General features: G+C 38.3%; 2 protein-coding genes and 1 long non-coding RNA gene across 4 annotated transcripts in view; all 3 read left to right on the forward strand.

The window, feature by feature from the left end:
- LOC135085217 (uncharacterized) overlaps positions 1 to 766 on the forward strand; it is a 49704-nt gene extending 48938 nt beyond the window's left edge. The window contains exon 20 of the mRNA XM_063979973.1: positions 756 to 766. Coding sequence (XP_063836043.1) covers positions 756 to 766 — 11 coding nt within the window. The remainder of the gene's footprint in view (positions 1 to 755) is intronic.
- Positions 1 to 15362, forward strand: part of LOC135085267 (uncharacterized) — a 198835-nt gene that overhangs the window by 83520 nt on the left and 99953 nt on the right. The window lies entirely within an intron of this gene.
- Positions 889 to 3164, forward strand: LOC135085260 (uncharacterized). Its single transcript, XR_010260049.1, has 2 exons — positions 889 to 1001; positions 2909 to 3164. It is a non-coding gene; the product is annotated as an uncharacterized LOC135085260 (long non-coding RNA).

Raw genomic sequence — 15362 nt, forward strand, 5'->3', positions numbered from 1 at the left:
TACCCTTTAGTAACCTTTTATAACCCTCTTTTAAAAACTTGAAATTCTGAATCCTACGTTATGATTTATTAGTTAGGTCAAACTTTTTCTTACTCAATGTCCTTTTATACATTGTTAAATTATAAATAAAACGGGGAGCCAATAAGCAATAACATCGCACTCACTTGACATAGGCATGCCAATTGACATTCGTTTCTAAAAATATGGCGCCAAATAAAAATTATGTATTTCGTAATACATATTTGTTAATGGTTTAATTTTTATTCACATTAATATGAATCGCGTAACTATCTTACCCTAACTACTACCATGCAATATTTTTAATTGTCCCTATTTGTTTATACATATAACTTCTTTGTTTATTTCATTGCATTCCCAACTCGACCATTTTTAAATAAATAAAACATTAATTCGCTGCAATCTTAGGGTTACAAATTAGGTGTGGACTTCCTCTATTAAGTACATAACCTGTGTCAGAGGAAGCCGCTCTTCCATAGCATAGCATTGTAAAAACCCTTGGTAGGGTGCAGTAAACATTTCAAACCAAAATAAAAACAAAAATGCAAGTTAAACATCGAGACTAACACCAACTATGCTTGCTTAAGTGAAGCAGAAAATCGATTGCACAGCGTTGAATAGAGCTCTGTGATTGGTTCGTGTGTCACCCTATGCGTCCACGCGCACTGTGAGACCTCATAGTATTGTTTGTGAATACGGGCGTATGTAAAACTTAAAACAATAACTCGTGCCAACAGAGTCGAAATAGCGCGCAGGTCATAAATCAATGGAGATTCCAAACCATCGAAGGGGGAGGTGGATACCTCGCATCCCCTTACCTCCCACCCCCCTTATCACGGCACTCCGGCGGCCATATTGCGTCCGAACCTATCGAAATCAACATGTGCGCTGTGTGCGAGCATATCCTCGCGTCTGTAAGCGGCCATTTCTCAATGATTTTGTGCAATTTGACTGCTTTTTTTCGCGACACTACTATGTTGTTGGTAAGAAGATGTTATTTTATTTACTGAAGCCCGTTTCCCATATTGAATCTTTGTCCAAATCCGGATTTCAATTGTCAAAGGACAATGGGCAAAATGGTACCCGGCTCCAATAGATATGTGTCTAGTATCGTTTGAAAGGTCTTACCAAGATGAACAACTTTTACTATGACCACCATCCTCAGATCTGGTTGTGTACGAAGATATACATATTTTATTGCAGAATGGTACCCGGCTCCAATAGTTATGTTTGTAGTGTCATTTGAAAGGTCTTACCAAGACGAACAACATTTACTATGGCCACCAGCCTCAAATCTGGTTGCGTTCGAAGATAAAGATACTTTTTGTGTACCTAACCTAAGTATCATACAGTATGAAGCGGGACGCGCTCGGGGCAGGGCATCGACGAGATGGTCGGACGCGGTGAGGAAGACGGTGGGCGGGAGTTTGCATCGTGCGGTCCACACAGCTTATGACCGCAGTCTGTGGAGGAACATTGTGGTCGCGATCCTCATCAGTGAGGGACCAAGGAAGAAGAAGAAGAAGTATCATACGTGTCCATCGTATGGTACTTAGGTTATGCGAGGCAGGAAGCGTTTACTGCTCCAGTATTCTTCCTTAACTCTATATTTATTGATGGGGATAATTGTGAAATAAATATTTTTATTTAAAGAAGTACTACCCCCTTATTAATAAAAAGTTACACCTAGGGAGAACCTTGGATTAAAATGACATTTCCATACCAAATAACAATTTAAGCCAGAGTTAACTAGGGTGTAACTTTTATTAATAAAGGATTTAGAGTTTTATTACTTCTTAATGGTTTTATTATGAGTTGCTAAAGCGAATAAACCCACAAGACCCAATAAGTCCACCCACAAGATGGACCGACGACCTCATAAAGGTAGCAAGAAGGCGCTGGATGCAGGCCGCCACCAACCGGCCACTGTGGAAATCATTGGGGGAGGCCTATGTTCAACTGGACGTCCTATGGCTAAAATGATCATGATGATGATGATGAAAGCGAATAAAGGGCTAATAGCTTGGGTAGTTCATCGTACGTATAATCCTTTCCTTTTCAATGCTTCTTTTAGTTATATTAATAGATTGTAGTCATAATACATACTCGTATACATGGATGATTGTGTTATACTTTCATTATAATACTTAGTGGAATTACTGCTTTCAAAACGTGAATTAGAACTGGCCCCATAGCAGACATTTTCCTACATCTAAAGGCCTTTTAAAATATATATTGGTTATGGCTATTGGAGCGGGTACCACTTTCCATACATTTGTGCCCATCATCCTTTAATAGGCTAGATGAAAAAAATTCAATTATTTGTCTATCAGACAGATAATTAGAAAATATTAGACTCATATTAGTCATATTTTTTATTTTCTTACTCTTATTTGTTACCTTCGCTTTTATAATATTAGTATAGATTAAAATGTAAAAAACATCGAAAACCGCAGATATTTTAACCAAAAACATACAGCTGACGGAACAGATTTGGATTAGGATTGAATATAGAAAACCAGCTTTAAACAGGGTGCTTAGGATACGCGCCACGATTGAATATTATGCCAATCATGGTGGTTAGAATGCGAACCATGTTAGAATCAAATGCCACGGGATACGCCACGGACAAATGGAGAAACATGTGGCTGACCAACTGCTCTGCACTGGAGGGAAGTCGAACCTTAACTTCGAACTCCTCCTATGTTCTTCTGATTAATTTCGTTGCGGGTCCAACTTGACCTTCACTGGTTGGTTAGCAGAATAAATAAAATCGATAAAACGCCGATAATATCGTGGCGCGCATCCAACAAACCCTGTCGTAAAATGAAATACATATTTTAAATTAAAATTGAATACATTTTTAACCAATATGTTTTTTTATTTGTAGACCGCAAGACTCAAAGTTGATTTCATTAAACTGCTAAATGCGATGTTCAACAATTTCATCGAAGAAGCCGTGATAGCGTAGTGTAATCGGCATGATTACATTTAAAATTAGTTTTTATTTTGTCCAAGTAGAAGTCTAATTTACCATGATAACATTGAATTATGTTTTTATTTGTAAAAGGATACCATTCCTGTATGGCGGGTTAGTAAAATTGTTTTGTAGAATTGTGTTAATTACATAAAATTATCATTTAGAATGGTCTTACTTATTGGCTCCCCGATTTTCCTACTGAACTTAATTTTAAGTTTTGAATTATTCATTCAGTTATTACAATTTCTTAGCGATTAGAGTCGCTTCTCAAACTAAATTTTATATAAACAACTAGAAAAAAATCGAACTGCCTAAGGCGGGAATCGAACCCACGACTTAACGCTTGTCGGGCTCTTCCATCTGAGTAAGTAGCTCGATTCCCGCCTTAGGCAGTTCGATTTTTTCAAGTTTATTTAAAACATCATTCATGTTGAATATCACTGTCTCACTGAGCATTCAATGAGAGCCCTATTAAAAATTCACAAGTCATACGCCAAAATGGCATTCTTTCTACATCCTTCATGTCAGGTATTAAAACAGCACCTTTAATTTTAAATGTCGACTAGATACATAGATAATTTCCGTACCGCGCGGGAATAACTTGACATCTCGACCTGCACTTTTTTTTTTTATTAGCTTAAACGCTTCCTCTACCTTATACCCTACTGGTATAAAAAACTCAACTCGAAATACCCAAAAATATTTGAAATACAGCTCTTGTTCATAAGTAAATATCTTCAATTTAGGCAATAAATATTTGACATAAAGATATATCCAATTAATATTATTCGTATAAACATTTATATTTCGATTTGTCAATGTATGTCAGAACATGTATTTATTAATATCTCGACTTATACATTTATGGATTTTCGTTTTTAATTTGACAAAAACAGTTATCAAGTTATGATACCCTCTGAGTACTAAATACATCCATGATTATGTGCAGTTGTCTAGTTATGCACGCTGTCAAGAGTTTGGATATTTGGAATTATCCAGCTATTACCTTCGTATAATCATATTTTTATATGTGTCATTAGCAGTTGTTAAAATATAACATTGTCAGGATTTCGAGCTTCTTTAAATATTTTTTAATAACCAACCCCTGAAAATATTTTTTTAATATATTTAAGCGTTAATTATTACTTTTATTACTATTTTCAATAGTTTAAAACTAAATTAACGTTTAAATAGCAAGTTGAAAGTAGAAGGATAAGTTTAGTCAATAGGTAGGTACTATCTACTTATGTTTTTTTTTTCATTATTTATTATTTTATTATTACACATGCTCAGCAGGACGAAGTCTGTTTTAGAAATAAGATACTAACATAGCCTAAGTTTTTACTAACATTATGGATCCCTGTTATCCGAAATAAATACTTTTTATTTATTTATTTATTTATTATTATTCCGTTTAATGGCTTCAATGGTGCGTAATGTTTTTTCATAACAGACTAATATTTCGTTTGACAACAGAATTTAAGTAAAAAATCTAATAATAGACTTTTAGGTCAATTTTAAGTTCCGGATAAATTTTATAGTCTATTTGACTTCAATGACATTATTTAGGAATAATGATGAGGTAAAAGTAAGTAGGGTCGATACGCCAGATCTCGTCCATTTAGTGAGTTGGTAGATTTGAGGAATAAAAATAATATACAATTTTTCGTAATCATTTTCAACGAAAAAATGTTGTCATTATGCTCCTTTGTAGTCTTTATAAGTATAGTATTAAACTTGCTCTAAACCATTAGAAGTTTTAATATTATCTTTGTAATATTAATAAAATATAGAAAAAATGCATTCAAAATCACTTATAATTAATAACAGCATGGAAATAAAAAAATATAAATAAAATCTTACTAATTGGTATTCAAAATATTTAGGTATCACACTTAATAATTATAAACATACATATTTTAGTTTATTTCATTTTTTGAAATTTCAATAGTATGGCCCAATTTGCAATATGGTCTCTTCTCTAGGCACAGTTTGCTTTTTAATATTATTTACAACGTCTGTATTTAGAAAGTAGTCGTGATAATGTGGACGCAAATTGGCTATCACAAGGGTAAGCTACATTTGGAGCGTGTATTAGCGTCCAGGAAAAGGCCTAAGTACTGAAAAAAACCTTTGTGTTCGATACGTCATGTAAATAACGTTTTAAATGATATAAAACATGCATTGTTTTGTATATTTTAATATCTTAGACCCAGTTAGACCAGACCGCGATCACTTCTGACGCAAAGTGGAAATTGCATTGTAGTAAATTCGCATCCACCTTATTTTAAGTGTCATTTAATAAAGTACAATCACCGATATCATTACCCGTATTGTATGGTTCATGGTTAAGGCTTAGAGACTGCGGTAAATCCCAAACTAGACCTAAATATATTAAAAACTTTCCTTGAAACGCGCACCTGCTCACGTGGGATTTATTTTTGGCAAAAAGGTAGCATGCTATAAGATTTTTTTAATGTGGGTTTACCTGTCATACATTCAGGGAATCATAGCAATAGCTTTCGTTCTAGAGTGATCCGTCATTTGATCGTGAACTGGATGGTGGACGCGAAAGGGCGTTTCGACCTTACGCAAAAATACATCCAGTTAATTTTAATTATTTTAAGCTTAATGGTAAGCTTAAAATAATAAAAATTAATTGTGCTTGTTATGAAGCATGGCTTTTGTTCTTTTATTTGTCTTTTTTTTTAATTTTAAGTAAACGTACAATTATCTGATCAAAAGCGATCATAATCTGCGATTATATTTGATTTTTCTAATAAATTTGTTACTATTTCATTGCAAAAGTGATAAAAATATGTTCTATTTTTATGTTTTGTTTTTTTACTTAAACTTCATTCAAAATAATTAACTTAAATCCAATTTTTACACCCTAAATATTTGTTTTTCTTTGGTGAATAACTTGACAAGTCGTCGGTACACAACTTGACAAGTCTTTTTTTTAATAGATTAAGAAGATAATTTAATCAAATTCTCACGCCAATCGAAACATATGCATCAAATTAGCTTATTTCAATCATAAAAATATCAATTATCATTAATTCCGATTTACCAGAGAACTCTAAACTTTAAAATCGCTCCCCTGAAAAGTACGCAAAAATGACATGTCAAGTTATTCCCGCGCGGTACGGATTTATGCCCGTATTCACAAACTTTACTATGAGGTCTCACAGTGCACGTGGACGCACAAGGGTCACACACGAACCAATCACAGAGCTTCGATTTGCTGCTTCACATAAGCTGGCGTCGTTTGTGAATACGATAATCCATTTTATATTGACACACACACACAACATCAAATAAAAACAAAAATGTTTACATAAAAGTGTGCCCTAAGAAACCCTAGATAGCAAAACTAGGATTGATAGAGTAAGGCTGGGTTGCACCATCTTGTTTTAACTTTGACAGACGTCAAAAATCTGTCAAACTCCATACAAAAAGCACCGGTTATTGTTATTTTTACGGTTAAAACAAGGTGGTGCAACTCGGCCTTAGAGAGGCGCAATCGAAACAATTTCACTGCTAGGGGGGAAAGGGGAGAGGTTGTTTACTGATCAGGTAGCTCAAGATCGATGCTCAATTTCGCGAGGGGTAAGGGGATGAAAATTCCCCATCCCCTTCCTCCCCCCTCAAATTCTGTCAAGCCCGCGCATGTGCTCTAGTTCAGTTTCGAACGCCATTGCTTCACGAGTCTTGTCGCACGTTTCTAGATGAATTTTAAAGATATTAACTTGCAATGCAGTCCGATATCAAAGTATTAAATATCGCAGTTTACGTACAGTGTGACCCGTACGATTATTACGTCAAGGGTGTCGCACATAAATTAATGCTGCTAACAGCGCTTCGTGTTCACCCGCCCAGATTGCATAAAATCATAGACTTCTTCAACGTTTTGTGCTTGATTTTTCTGGTTATTCTCACGTTGACTTACATGTCAATCGCCGGTTTCAATACTTTTATTATTAATACAATAAAACGGTTGAAGGTGCGGTTCCCGGTGTTGGACTACCCCAAGTAAGTCATAAATAAAACGTCATAGTAGTAGCAATAAAGATATTTAATTTTCAGTATAAACACACGTAAGCCTAGGCGCAGACCACCGACTTTTAGTTGGCCGATAGTTGGATCGGTCTGTTAATCAGTATGGAGATGTATGAAAGTGCGCACATTACGCCGATTTGGTATCGGCTGATTCTTCAATTAAAATCGAGCCCAGCTATCGGCCAACTAAGTCGGTGGTCTGCACCTTTTTTTTTTCGGGGAAAAATGCATTGAATTGCATACCTACCCTACGGGGATAGGGTAGGTTATTTGGGGCTCACCATGTCAGAAGGACAAGGCCATATACCCACTAAAAAGACCCCGGTGCTCCGTCATTCGCCTTAAGTGGAAAGGAACTGTGGGACAAAGCCTTCACTTTTTTATGACTTAAGTTTGTTTTATGTTTTAAAACAGTGCAGATTTAAGATCTTTTCTTATTATTATCATCATCAATTCAGCCACAGGATGGCCATTGGTGAACATAGGCCTTTTAAACCTTTTCTTATAGTTGCTTTTTGGGACTATCGAGAATACTTTCAAAAATAGCTCCTGCATCTGGGTGCTGTTCGGGCAGGTGCTCTAAGTGCACTACGTCTATGACCCACTTTATTAGTAGATAATCACTACTCTTACTTTGTGATAATAACCGTGTTGGTTTTCCTTTTTTGTACACGTGCCGTCCATAATATCCGTCTCGACATAAAATCAATAAAGCTTCTCGAGTATGCTATTAATAGATCGGCAAGGATCTTTCCACTTCCCACTCATTTTCCTGTAATACACACCGACATCACATCTTTTGCCACCAGGGGGGCGTCTGGGAATTTGTTCACAAAAATTCCCAGCGTCCCCAACTATCAATAAACAGACTTACAATTTACGAATATCGTATGGAAACCTGTAGTGTTTGACTATCGCGTTCAGAGGGCTTAGTGTGAGTTTACACCAAACGAACGAGCGAGTTAAAAAAAAAATGAAGATTTTAGTTCTTGAAAGTTTCCGCTAGGGGCGCTGTACAATGCGTCATGCATTTAATGTCACTTTTTTACGCAGTCACTTGTGAAGACGTTTGATGTAAATTCACTGTGTGGGGGGGGGGGGGGGGAGTTCCCAGTTGCCCCCTGTAAGGGTGACGCTTTTTTTTTTTAATTTGGGGTCCAGCCTTTGAGAACCGCTGGCATAAACAGATAGAGGCAGTGGGATGATGGTCGATCTTTTTGAGTACCGCTGGCATAGGCAAGACAGATAGAGGGGGGCCGGGGGACGATCAAAGCGCATGCCCCAATATTTTATAATCGATACAGGTACTAGGGTTGCCAGGTCCAAAAACACAAGCCGGACTCGGTGTTCAATTTGGCCGGACATTTTACCGTAAAAGCCGGACAATTAGTATCTAGCTCGAGTACTAAGACGTATTTACATAAATTCAACTTCTTGGATGACTCAAACTTGTAGTGCAGGTGTGGTTTTGTTCCTCAGTCGACGAAACACATGCTGTCGTTCCCTGTGTGCCCAAACAACTGCATGCAGGAAGATTTAATGAAGGCTACTGACAACGCCATTCTTGTGGCGGAGTTTTGGGCCGACGCTGTGTAGGTTTGTTGTCGACACGACAAGAAGAAGATTCAATTATCATCTTCGCCCATGTGTGATTTTTTCTATGCCTCGACTTGCGACTAGCGTGGCAACCACATATAAAAAGCCGGACAAGCCGGACAAGAGAATACTTGGTCGGACAAGGCCCCGGATACCTGGCAACCCTAACCCGAGCAAACCCTAGATGAGCGGATAGGGGGGAGATGGGGGAATGTTTTCGTTCCCGACAGTTTTATTACAGCCATCTTGCTGTTGTGTTGTTGCGACTTGTATTCATTTATTTAGTTTGCAAAATGAACCGTGACCAGTTTTTCATGTTTGTAAAACTCCTCGCCACATTTATGGGGTACTGGTGGCTTGGTGGACTAGAATTGACATGGTGCTTCTATCAGGTCTTGTGGTATATCACAAACACATATGTGGTAAGTGGTTTCTGAGTATTTTGATGATAGATTGAAATGTGAATTGTATTTTAGTAAAATATTTATTTAATTTTTAATGACAAAAAATGGTACATAAGGCGAATATGCCAGAATTCTTTACCAGTTTACCTTCGCGCTAAGCAGAAAAAGAAATAGTATTAAGCTAGTCTTACTAACACAATAGCGACTGAGTTTCTTGCTGCTTCTTCTCAGCACTGGCCCATTTATTGTCCCGAAGCAGTGGTAGGGTTAATACTGGGACGTGTATAAAGCCTATTTGCAAAAATAAAAGTATAAATACTTTTTCATTTGAGGTGTTTAGATTTTGCTTGTTTATGCAACAGCGAATTTTGTGAGCTAAATATTTATCTATGATGAATAATCAAATAAGGCAAGGCTTTTTGGTAGCAAAAAATAGTGTTAGTTCTGTTAAAAAGTATGATTTTTAATTATTAAAAATAATTAATTTAAAACATTCGCGTTGCATAATTGAATTAACTTAAAGAGGTTTTAACGCGATACGCGGATAGGTAATTTTGAAATATTACCTGTATTTGCCCGACTTCTTTTTTTACTGAATAGTCAATTGTTTTTGGACCTTTTGGGAAAAAAATAAGATTTATTAATTAACCAAATCTATCATCGTTTACTCGGAAACCACCTCATAGACTATGTTTTTTTAAACAGATTACACCATTAAAATGGATGGTCGTCCAGCTTTGGGAATATGTCCAGAATGGGCTGGTCGACCTGCTTTGGGAACATGTTCAGCGTCAGAATGGGGATGAGATTAAACCAGCACCACCAAAAAAACCAACAATATATAGAGTGAACTCCCGCATTTCGTTGGTTTGTGATTGTCCTGACATGCCTATTAGACACTAAATTCGACACTCAACGCAGTAAATAGGTAAGTAGTATAGAATATAATTATTTATTTATTTCAAATAATATTATGTTTTTTTTTAAATAGAACTAATTGCAAAAATGGGACTTTAACTTGCGTTTTTTAAGAAATTTTCGTCCAGACTTTATACATCGCTGTTTTTTTTTATTTTTCTGTGTATCATTGTTTTTTCTAGAATCCGTTTTATTTCTGCATTTTCAAATTGCATATTATTACGTAATAGGTACTTGCCAGGGACCCTAGATTTTCAGGGGGTGGTGAGAGGGACGCAGTCGAGCGTTGAGCGCAGGTCATAAATCTACCTGTATCGATTTATCGTGTACAGACTACCGCACAGCAATCTTTATTCCTTTGCAATAGGTGCTCTTTTCCCACAATTTAGTCCGACGCCGACTGTACATAGAACGCTCTAGATTCGAGACGAGAGGGAGGGGGGAAAGGGATCTGGGAAAACGCAAACGCTCTCCCCGCGCCGGAGGCATCACACGTTCGAAGCGCAACTGGTGTCTTAGACAACAGAAACTAGTGTGTCATCCTAGACCGTCAGCCATCATGGATTTCCAATTCAACTTGCGCGTCGGCCGCGACCATTGCTTCTACATAATGCTTTTCATCGCGTTCTCCGCGTATTCTTACTGGAGAGTGTACTATGACGTGGTTGGCCGCACCGACCTTTCGCACGACTTTCATTATTAATTTTACATTATGAAAGTTTTTTCGGTTCAGTTTGTGCATTTGTGTTCTTTGGATGACCCAGGTGAGCAATTGTTTTCTATATTGTGTGTAGATGGTTAACTTTTTGTCTTTCTTACAAAAATACTTATTGATTCTATCAGAATCTTCGTCTTAAATATTTTTTCCATATTTACGGGACATGATTTTGTCATATCACGTTTATGATAATATATTTTGTTATTATTTTGGTATAACAAGGATAGGGGGTGGGGGGATATCACCTGAAAGCGCGTATCGCGCAAGTCATAATAAATCAATACAGCTTTTAGAGGTGCCCTAGATTTCGCAAGGGGAGGGGGAGTTTGGGTGTCTCCCCGCGTATCACCCCACGCATGATTTCTCCCGCGCATGTCAGTCCCTAGACTTCGCTCGCAGCTAACTGTTGCATATTGCACGCCGGCCGCGTCGTCCCAGTGTTTACTGTCATCCATTTTGAAATTGCTATGAAACCAGAAGCCAAGGAAAAATCAAGCGCTGTCGCCGATTCTGTAGCAATCAATGTAAATACTGATGCAGTTGCAATGGAGGGGGAAGCTAATTCAGCTACTGATTCAAATAGTGTCAAGCAAGAAACTAGCTCAGATACTGATCTCACTACCATGGAGCCAAAAGCCACTGTTACTGGTTCCATTCCCGTGAAGCAAGAAGCCAATTTAGCTGATTCTGATATCGTGGAGCAGGAGGATGGATCGGATAGTGAATTTGATTTCATGGAGGGGGAAGCCAGAGCAGATATCGATGCCATGATGACGGAAGCCAGTGCATATGCCATGGCTACTGGTTCTATTGCCGATCAAGAAGCCAATTTACCTGATTATAATACTGTGGAGCAGAAGGATGGATCGTATAGTAATTCTGAATTCATGAAGCGGGAAGCCAGAGCAGATATCGTTGCCATGATGGCGGAAGCCAGTGCATATGCTATGGCTACTGGTTCCATTGCCGATCAAGAAGCCAATTTACCTTACTCTATTACTGTGGAGCAGGAGGATGGATCGTATAGTGAATCTGATTTCATGAAGCGGGAAGCCAGAGCAGATATCGTTGCCATGATGGCGGAAGCCAGTGCATATGCCATGGCTACTGGTTCTATTGCCGATCAAGAAGCCAATTTACCTGATTATAATACTGTGGAGCAGGAGGATGGATGGGATAGTGAATCTGATTTCATGGAAGGGGAAGCCAGAGCAGATATTAATGCCATGAAGGCGGAAGCCAGTGCATATACCATGGCTACTGGTTCCATTGCCGATCAAGAAGCCAATTTACCTTACTCTATTACTGTGGAGCAGGAGGATGGATCGTATAGTGAATCTGATTTCATGGAGGGGGAAGCCAGAGCAGATATTAATGCCATGAAGGCGGAAGCTAGTTCAGATGCTATGAAAGGCGAAAGCAGTAACGTACCACCATTCAATGAGGGGACGTGCCCATGTATAATGCGCAGTCAACCGATCGAATTGTGCCCTCTAGTAGCATTCTTCGATAAACATGTAAACGCATCGCAAAAAAATAATAATTTAATTAATTCCCTATTGCTGAAAGATACTTGCCCTTGTATTTGGTTTTACAGCGACGATAAAACAAATCCGCGAGTCTTCGTAACCATTGCGACATTCTTCTACCAGTTGCTGTTAATATTTCTGATCATACTCGTCAACTGCAGTTTGTTGTTTGTTAAATGTGTCCAATGTGTCCCTTTCTTCGGTAAAATTATTGCATTCTTGTTCATATCGTTTTTGGTATATGAGTATGTAGATATGTCTTAAAATGTTTATAATTAATAAATGTAATAAGTACATTATGTATGTATAGTACTCTATTAAGATGTGTTTATCTTTGTAGTATTAATTTAAAGTGTTAGTAATACTTGTCTTGTAAGAATTATTGTCAAATGTGTTAAGAACATTGTCATGGGATTGGCAAATAAATCGATACAGCTCCACTAGATTCTATTAATACCCATCTGGGACTACCCTCCCCGTTACCTGTAAACACCGCACCCCTCCCTTCCCCCGATCCGGGGGGTGCCTGTTGCGCATAGCAATAAATCAATAAAGCTCCTAGATAGACCTAGATTTCACCCCGCGGGGTGAGGGGAGCACCCCTGCCCCTCTGCCCCTCTGCTTCCCCCGAAATACCTGTAGCGCGCGGCTCACGCCATTCCAAAGCAGTGCTTATTGAATACCGCACGTGGTGGCTGTTTCTTGAGTTTTTTTTGTGAAGTGATCCAAAATGGCTGCAAATTCGGCGGCTTTTGAACCAAACACTGATAACCAAGCACCTAAACCGGTGTATTACTACTATTTTGTCCCTGTACAGGAAAATTTCTTCCACCATCCCCGGTGCGCCTTGTTTGGGTCAATCAGTAAAACCGAAATGAGATATCTAAACAACTACATGGATTTTCTTGTCCATTTCTGTATAATGATTTTGACGATTAATGCCAGTGTTTTCTATTTGTCGCTCAAAGCGTTCGAGTATTGTCGCCTGATTATCATAAAAATTATTATCTTTGTGTATGGGTGCATCAGTTTCGTGTATGGGTGCATCAGCTTCCTACGAAATTTATGTTAAGATATGCGGTGAGTTTCTTTATATCTTTACTAAATTAACATTTAACTGCTGTATTGGTGATATTATCAGTACAAAATCTATCATTTTTGACTTTTATTAGGCTGAGTTGCACCACCATATTTTAACCGTAACCGTTGCTTTTTGTATGGAGTTTGACAGATTTTTGACTTTTGTCAAAGTAAGATGGTACAACCTAGCCATAATGTTACATTCCTTTGTTATCGTGATGTACGCAAATTTTCCATAAATCGATGCAGCCTCTCATGGCGCTAATTATAGAATCCCTGGGATAGTGGGGTGGGGAGACCGATTCACCTCCCCTTCAGAGCCCAGATATTCCTAGATTTCATCGAAGGGTGGGGAGACCACCTTACCACCCTGTGTCCAGAATGTCCTTGCTTGCATCGGGAGGGGTGGTAGACAAATCTGTGCACGCATGAGGGGTGGGGGGATAGTTTGAGCTGGGATGGAGTGGTGTGGGGAGACCGATTCATCACCCCTTCAGAACCCAGATAGTTCTAGATTGCTTCGGAAGGTGGGGAGACCGCCTCACCACCCTGTGTCCAGAATGTCCTTGCTTGCATCGGGAGGGGTGGGGGATAGTTTGAGCTAGGATTGGAGGGGGAGGGGGTGGATAGAAGGGGGTGAAAGCTTGCATCGGGAGGGGTGGAAAACAAATCTGCGCACGCATGAGGGGTGGGGGGATAGTTTGAACTGGGATTGGAGGGGGAGGGGGTGGGTGGAAGGGGGTGAAGGGTGCGGCGCATAAATCAATACAGCGGCTGGGGTCTAGACTAGGGTAGGAAGCTTGCCGGGTGCCATAACGTTGTTGCATTCGATGCACGCTGCACTGTGCTTTTCAGTTGTGCTCGGTTTTGTTTTGTGAAGTTTCCAGTGAAGTTGTTTGCCTATTTGATATACTTACGAGTGTATTATAAACTTTTTGGCGTTTACAAACGGTGATATTTACAACGATGAACATGGAAATCGATTATGACGATTTTACGCCTCCCCCCACGCCACCGAATTACAGAGATCCTGTAGATTTGGATCGGATTTTCAATCCAATTGACGATTCTGACCAAGAGGAAGATGAAAACCAATATAAATACTTCACGCCTAACTGGAAGATGTTTCTACACCATCCCTTTTGTCCCTGTTTTATAAAATCGCTGGGATTGAATCGCGACAAATCTGGAACTACGTCTACCTTACTGACTTTATTGGAATATCTATGCTTATTCAACTGGATAGTTCTGACTGTAGTTATTGTAGTTTTGCTATTCATACACGAAGCTGTCGTCTCGTGCCGTGACACTATTGTGGATTTGTTCAAAACCGTGTACCGATGTTTGACTGTTTATTTATTTATTTAACCAAACAACAAGAAATATAACAAGCGAAGGGATTTATATACATTTGTCATGTAAGTTTCACTTTGTATTCTATCAACATTTTATTATTTTGTTATATTAGCCCGATTCCTAAATTAGTTTTTATTTTCGTTTTTTTATGGACGTAAATTCGGTTTTTACAAATATTGTTCAGGTGGCTTTTTCGATTTCGTTTTATATTATCGTAAAAAAACACATTTTTTCCAAAATTAAAACAATTTTTCTGTTTATGCTTTTAAAAAATAATCTTTATTCTTTAACGTGCAAGTGGAAGTTGTTTTTATTTAAGTTAATATTAATAGTTTCTCCTCGCCTGTATCAAACCAAATATTTTAAAGGCTCCAAAAACGTGAATTTTTTAAATTTAAAATAAAATCTAGATTGACTATGTTATGCATTTTTGATCCCACAAAATGGACGCCATCACTCTATAATTATAAACTACTTGAATAAAGAATTTTTTTATTTATTATAATGTAAAGCAATAAATCAATACAGTTTCCGTACAGACACGACCTGCATATTATGCCCTGAAAGGGTGAAAGAGAGGGGTAACCTCGCACGCATTCCCCCCTATGGCAGGTCAGCTAGGCTTGACATGGGCCAAAAGGGGCGGCGGAGCTGTTAACAGCGGGGTTACCCAAGTTTCGAATGTTGCCCTCCCTCTCACG

The sequence above is a fragment of the Ostrinia nubilalis genome, chromosome 28 (genome assembly GCF_963855985.1).
Source record: "Ostrinia nubilalis chromosome 28, ilOstNubi1.1, whole genome shotgun sequence".
NCBI lineage: Eukaryota > Metazoa > Arthropoda > Insecta > Lepidoptera > Crambidae > Ostrinia > Ostrinia nubilalis.